The 7,764-nt window shown below is 40.7% G+C and overlaps 1 protein-coding gene across 1 annotated transcript in view; it reads left to right on the top strand.

Moving 5' to 3' along the window:
• The window catches only part of LOC119407557 (cadherin-24), an 89,575-nt gene that overhangs the window by 76,082 nt on the left and 5,729 nt on the right, over positions 1–7,764 (top strand). Inside the window, exons 6-8 of the mRNA XM_037674377.1 lie at positions 2,937–3,118; positions 4,038–4,294; positions 7,439–7,575. Of these exons, the coding sequence (XP_037530305.1) occupies positions 2,937–3,118; positions 4,038–4,294; positions 7,439–7,575 (576 nt within the window). The remainder of the gene's footprint in view (positions 1–2,936; positions 3,119–4,037; positions 4,295–7,438; positions 7,576–7,764) is intronic.

Raw genomic sequence — 7,764 nt, 5'->3', positions numbered from 1 at the left:
TGTTGATGTGTTCATGCGTGCACATCTGCTCACAGACTCATGTTCATGTTTGTGCTGATGTTCAATGTTTTATGTTATGAGTGCTTAGTGTATATTTAGTTGATGTTTTTCTTAGTTCATATCTTAGATGTTATTACTGTTTTTCTTTTACATTTTATTGTTGGATGTAACTGGGACCCTGTGTACATAATTTCGCTCCACCACATGTACCACATGAGGTCCCAAAGAAAATAAAAAATCTCTGACTCTCTGACTGATACACCGATGGGACACACATCGGTGGCATTTAGGGGTTCAGTGTCTTGTCCAGGGACACTTCGACATGTGACTGCTGGTGGAATCAAACCCCCAACTCTTGCATTGGAGGGAGACTGCTCTAACCACTCAGCCACAGCCGCCTCACAATAAACATATAATATAATCAATTGTGCAATGTGGTTTGATAAGAATCTAAAATATTCTCATTAAAATTGTTTCTCAAGCAAATTATTACAGGTAATTGTTTCTTAAAAATTTGAATAAACCAACATTATTTAAGAAAAAAAATACATCACTTGCTTGTCCTCGCATGATACATTATAAGGCCAACCAAAAAACCACAGACACAAAAACAAAAAAGATTTTCAATAAAGTGAGAAGTAAACTTTACATATCCAGTAATATTACATAAACACATAAATAATAAAATGGCATCACTGTACGGAAGCTGTGATTTAAAGTAAACTTACCATCAAAAATTTGAACCATCGTAAATGAAGATTTGAGTCTGGGAAAGTATAAATGTTCAAAATAGAACATGTGAAGCAATTAATGAGATTTCTAAGAGCCCATTTAAGGTTTTTTCTCTTCTTTGCACATTTCAAACATTATTACATAGCTGTCTTCGTTACCACATAAAATATTACTGACACAAATTATGAATATCAGATCTAAAACAAAAAAAAACAAACATAGAAACTGGAATGAGTATCTTTACTTTCCCCCCCTAATATTTACCTGAGGAATATGCTGGTGTGGAGTCTCATTCATTTAGGACAAAATCATCTTAACAAATTGAATCTAAAGCAACTGGCTTTATTTCAAGCATTTTGCTTTTTATCTGAGAAGGTTTAGAATTACAACTGAAAATAATCTAGACGTCTTTGATCCAGTTTTGTTCAGTTTATCTGAGGAGTGCGTTCTTGTTTCAGAGTTTAAAAACACTTATTTTTGATCCAGGGGTGGTGCCAGCTGCAGGTGTTAAACTGAAAAGAAAGTCCCAGAACGGGTTCAGTCAGCTGGTGGGCCAGAGTTTCACACAGCACCAGAAACAATTGTCGTTATTCCTGCATCTACAACACACATGCACGGAGAGAACATGCAAGCTCCACCTAGAACGGTCTCTGGCCAGGATCTGATCCAGCAACCTTCTTGCTGAGAAGGCTACCAAATGAGCCACAGTGCTGCCCACTTACGAAGAGGGGAAACACTCTCTGTCAGTCTGTGCATGTTGTCAGTATATCTTGGAACAATAAGTGAGATACCAACTTCCATTTTGGTGTGTGGCTACATCTAAGTATTGTCAGGGTTTCTGACAGAGCAGGGCAGGAGTGAACCCAATAATGCAGGGAAAAGTCAGGACTCCAGGATTTACAAAAACAAATACTCTTTAATAATAATAAACCAAAAAGGCTGACGTGGCAGCATCTTACAAAAAACAGGGAATCAGATCAGGCTGGCAGGACAGAACAGGACTATACCCAACAACGACACGACAAAGGACAAGACTCACAGACAGACATATACAGAGACAGGACAGGACGTAATTACAAACAGCTGGGACCAGACAAAGGAGAAATCAATCAGGATAAATGAGACACAAGGGTGCACAGACAGAGAAGGCCCACAAGAGAGCGTCATCCCTACAAATATAAGAACGGTTTCTTTTGAAAATTGGATTCTCATGCCAAAATCCAAGATGGCTGCCACCATAAATTTCTGTGCATGTGAGCATGATAACTTGGAAAATAACTAACTTCCATTGTGATGTGTGGCTGCATCTAGGCATTAAAAAAGTCTATGTCAAAAATTGGGTTGCCATGTCAAAATCCAAGATGGCCACCACCACAACTATACTGTACTGCCAACCCTGTCATTTGAGTTTCTTTTCTTTATTGCTTAAAAGTATAGGTTCTTCAAGTGATTGGAGTGACCAAAGATTGAAATATGGTGGCCAAGGCAGACAGATGAGCAAAAACAAAAAACCCCAACTATGTCTGTTCTTATACACAGTTTAACTTCTACCCACTTGAATATCTTGCACCAAAATCATTACGGTTTACTTGCATTCAATTTCAGAAAAACACTCATCTCAAAAACTACAAACATTTTCTATTCAAATCCCTCAACAATGGGAGACATCGGCTCGTTGCATTTTCAGTTAGTGACTTTCAAGCCCTAAACAGATTAAAAATCAGATATTAAATCTGCTGCTCGTTCAGATCCTATCTATCAACAGTTTCACATGAACTAAAATTATTTGAAACATGCAATTTAAATGCTGAAAAAGCAATATTCACAAAAAAAAAAAAACGTTCTCTCTCTCTCTCTGAATAATATGTATCTGCACATGACCCCAAGATATCACCCTAAAAGGAATACATTTGTCCATTTAACCAATGAGGCATTAGAGTTGCCTGGAGAAATAAAAATAAATCCTGTTATTTGTAGTTTACTGCATGATCCCAGCAGCCAGTAACTCTTCCAGCACGTGCGGACATGTAGTACATGTAGATAGATATGAAAAGAACAACGCCTTCAGTTTCTCTGTGAAGTGCACGTAGGAGAGCAGCTGCTCGCAGTGTGGAAACAACTGCACTCAAAACTGAGCCAAGCTCCGTCTTCGTGAACGTTTCAAGCTGGTCCTGTCATTGTTTGTCTTCTTTACTCCTCTGCAGGTGCATGGTCGTTCTCCGTGTCGGAGCTAGCAGCTCCAGGAGTGGAAGTGGGCCGTCTCTCTGCCACAGATTCTGACCTGGCAGAAAATGCCCAGCTGGAGTTTTCCATCCTGGACACAGAGGAGGCAGACATTTTCAATGTAACCAGAAGAGGCAAAGAGGCTGTCATCATCCTGAACAAGGTGATCGGCTCTTGACCCAGTATAAACAAAGCAGCTGACTCCAGCTGTTAGAGGACAACTTTTCATGCACACGACGTTCTGAAGGTCATGCTTAAGTGGGCACTTCTTCATTCAGTCCAACATTTCACACACCCTCTCTTGCTGATCCTTTCTGACCTGCAGGGCTTTACAGTGAGAGTTAATGAGAAATGATGATATGGAGCAAAACTGCAGCTCATATTTGAAGTGAGCTCTCATTAAAAGCAGCCAGGGTGTCGCTGTGTTCTGGTTTTGGTGGGATTTTAAACCAACGTGTGTTTAGTCTTCAAGCTGTGGAATATTACGTTTAGAGTGGGAAAATATGCAGCTTTAATAAACTAGATATAAAAAAGTAGTCTCACATGGAAAATATGAGCTATACAAAGATAAATATCTGAGATAAAACTATCCTTAAAGACCTATGTTCTTAAATGAACTCCTTGTGAATTCTCTTCAGCTCTGACTCACCAGCTTTTAGCTCAGTATCTGTAAAAATGGCTGAGCCGTTTGTCTTCTCTAATGTCAGCCGGCTGTGATAGACATCTTCAACTGGGATTGCTTTATGCAAATTTGATTAAAACATGTCCAGTGGTTCACAAGATATTTTGGTAGTAGACAGCCACATCAAGTTTCATATGCCTGTCTATTACCTATACACATAATTTATTCTTCCATTGTTTTGTTTCTTGGCAGAAGGTTGTAGCTTTTTCTTAGAAGGCTTCACTTTCTGTTCTTCAGTCACAGACAGGACAAAACATCTTTCACCTGAGGGATAAATAAGTCAAAGTATTTTGCTCTGTGAGTTAGAGATATACAGCATGTGCTGTGCATATTATGCATGAATAGGAAGAGCTTGTTGAAGTAAATCCTGCTAATTGTGACTTTAATTTTCACCCAACAGCTTCTGGATTATGAAACCCGCAACTCATACACTTTCTCCGTAGAAGTTGTTAATCCCATCACGGATCCTAGATTCATTAGGAAAGGACCCTTTAAAGACCAGGCAACTGTCCGAGTCATGATCCTGAACGCTGACGAGCCACCACGGTTCTCCCAGGCTTTATACCACCTGGATGTGTCTGAGAACTGCCCCCCTATCTGCTCTGTGGGCCGAGTCTATGCTGTGGACCCAGACACGGGACAAAGCAGCAACATCAGGTAGGGTTGTAGTTCAAAATATTGAGCCATATCCTTCTTTACAGGTGTGCTCTCGTCTTGGCTGTTGGATGAGCTGCAGCATCACCGCCTCCAGCTCTCCTCTGTGAGATGAGCAGGGAGAAGCAGTGCATTCACACATGAAGACATGTTCCTCAAAGTTCACAACAAAAAATGCTATGTATAAATGATAATAAGTGTGATGTGGGAGATCAGCTTCCCCGTGTTTCGTTGGTACATACTGCACATGTGGAAACTCAGAAACCCAGAGAGGAAAGCTGTGAATCAAATATTCTGCTTTAAAAGTTGAATCATTACTGCATCATGGAGTCATTTCCAAAATACAATTGTAGCCTGAAAAAAATCCCTGTCATAAAGCATTTAGAAAAATAAAAACCATTTGTGGTTAAAACAGATTTTATAGAGCCCTGCGGTATAATTAAAGTGCACTATGCAGCTGATTTAATTGTGTGAACGCTTCTAAAACATTCTCACTGAGGTCCATTTTTCTTCTGTGTTCCTTTTATCAAATAACTTGTTCATCAATTTTTGAGCAGTTTCAACAATTTATTTAATAATTCTGCTTTTTCCAGCTCTTTTTGTGTATTTTTCTGCTCATTTGAGCCCTTTTTTCTGCTTTTTGGTGCTAATTTTGATCTTTTGTTCTCATTTCAGCCTATTTCTGCTCATTTAGCTTCTTTTTTTGCCTTTTTTGCTACATTTTTGTAAATTTTTTCTCCTCATTTCATTTTTTTATTGATAATTTCAGAGTTTATTGCTAATCTCTTCAGCCTCTCTCTGCTTGTACAGCTTTTTCTGCTCATTTCTGCTATATTCGGATTTTCCCACACAGTTCAGTCAACTCCCATTAACAGTTTAGTGAAGAAACCTTTTCAAGCTGGTTTCAACTTCTTCAACTGCAAAAATCATTCAGCAATAAGAATTCACAACACATTTTTGTAGAAAATGCAATTTCTCTACTTTGTGCTTATTATTTTATACCATAGTCTACATGTGAAAAAAATACATTGTATCCAGGTCCTCTGAACAGATTCTTCTTTGTTGAAACATTTCATCTTTTATTCAAAGGACTTCTTCAGTCTGAGGAGCTGCAACAAACTCAGTCTTATAAATAGCACCTTCTCGTAGTGGATCACCCAGTTTGTTGTTGACATCCAGAACTAACTGTTCACATCCAAAAAAGGTCCCTGCTCAATAATCCAGGTATACAATCCAACAATTTTCAGTCAGGTCATCTGGACAGTTTCTTTTTTTGCTGAAACGTTTCACCTTGTATCCAGAAGGCTTCATCACTTCATCACATAACTGTTCACATGATCAAGGAGGACTATCAGCCTAATGACTGATCGTTAGTGCCCTGATGGCTGCTTGCTATTCACAGGGGGCTGAGTGATGCTAACAATAACAGCATTGTTACTGTTGAACACGGAGGCTCCGCCCCTCTTTAATGATGGATGGTTTCTCTTCACAAAGATTATATTTATAAGACTGAGATTATTTGCAACTCCTCAGAATGACAAAGTCTTTTGGATAAAAGACTAAACATTTCAACAAGAAGAATCTGTCCAGAGGACCCGACATTACTTTGTTGGATACATTTACAGTTATTTTAAGAAAACTTTCAGCAGGAGGGTATCAAGGAACTGTTATATTTAAAACAATTCACTGTTCTTTCAGAGCCTTAAATGTTTTCATTCTTAATGAATATCCATCCATCCATTATCTTTTACCTGATTTTTCCTTTTCGGGTCACGGGGTCACTGATGCCCATATCTAACAATCACTGTGCGAGAGACCGGGGGCACCTGGACAGGACTCCAGTCCATCACAGGGCAACTTAATGATTTTTTTTTCTTCTTTCGGCTGCTCCCTTCTTCAGGGGTCACCACAGCAAATAAGTCGCACGAAGACTTGGCAGTTATTTTTACGCCGGATGTCCTTCCTGACTCAACCACAGATCACTGAGCTACCACAGCCTCTGTGTGGAGCAGAGAGCTGCATCTAGGACACCCGGAGGAGCAGATTCAATTCAATTCAATAATACTTTATTAATCCCAGAGGGAAATTATTTGTTGTTGTAACTCGTTATCCTCATTTCATTAAGAGATGTTATAGATGCTGATGGCTGTAGACAGGAAGGATCTCTTGTAAAGGTCCATCCCACAGTGGATCATAAGAAACTGGTTGCAGATGCCGTCTGATCCGTCCACCCAGACTCGGCTGGCCTCTCGGTTCCCCCGGGCTGTAGGACCGCCTGAATGCTGGGCAGAACTCCTCCCAGAGCGATGGCCACTCCTCCCAGCAGTCTGCTGAGCTCCTCGTCGCTGCGGACAGCCAACTATAGGTGTTGAGGGACGATCCTGTCCTTCTACTGTCATGAGCCGTGTTTCCTGCTAGTTCCAGGATCTCAGTGGTCAGGCACTCGAGCACAGCTGGCAGGTAGATGGGAATGCGTCCACAGAACATCCTTTTCAACTCATTTGAGGTTTGGGGCTGTAGTTGAGATATTATTTGATCTTTTCAGATGTTAATCAGCTGCTGTTGGTTGTAGAAAACTGCCTTGTTGCCATGGTTACGCATCATAACAAATGTCCAAAACTAAAAAAGTTTCAGTAAAAATCCTTCCAGCTGCACAGCATCTGATACCAGAGGAAACAATCATCCAAAAAATGTGATTTACATCCAGAAAAAGAGGAATTAAAGTTTCCAAAAGCAAAATCTCAGAATGAAAGTAACAGAGCTGCTCCAACATGCAGCCACCTTGAGCGGCACAATTCTAGAACAAATGGATGGTGAATAAATAGATGGTGGGGGTTAAGGGCCTTGCTCAAGGGCCCAGAGTGGGACAAATGAGGGTGGGGGCAGGTGTGGGTGCTTCACCTACCCCACCCACATTTTTGATGTTGTCGGTACCGGAGCTTGAACCCTCGATCTTCCGATCACAGGCCCACCTTCTCTAACCTCTGCGTCACCACTCCCCAACAGAGCAACTTAATAAATACAAGTTTTTAATCATTGTCGTTACAACATTGAGCAAAGTAATCATGATTGTGACTTCCCTAACATCAGGTGAGGAAAACACCATAGCTCACTAACAGTTTGTCCTTTTTCCTCCTCTCCTCTTAGGTACTCCATGGATCCGCAGTCAGACCCCGAGGCTCTGTTCCGTATCTCCTCCGACACAGGTTTTATTAGTGCAGTGATGGAGTTGGACTGTGAGCAGGAGCAATGGCATAACGTCACAGTCATCGCCACACAGAGGGGTATGACAGTAACCTCCCTGTCCCTGGGGCAGACGGGCAACGTCGCTTCCCAAAATCATATTTCACTGAAGTGGACTACAAATGTTACAAAGTCTGATCATTTGAACATAAGTGTTTGTGTCTTTTCTCTCTCTCTCACACACTCTCTCTCTCTCTCTCTCTCTCTCTCTCTCTCTCTCTCTCTCTCTC

The sequence above is a fragment of the Nematolebias whitei genome, chromosome 3 (assembly GCF_014905685.2).
Source record: "Nematolebias whitei isolate Nwh7 chromosome 3, NemWhi1, whole genome shotgun sequence".
NCBI classification, from domain to species: Eukaryota; Metazoa; Chordata; class Actinopteri; order Cyprinodontiformes; family Rivulidae; genus Nematolebias; species Nematolebias whitei.
This window is presented reverse-complemented; position numbering and strand designations above follow the sequence as displayed.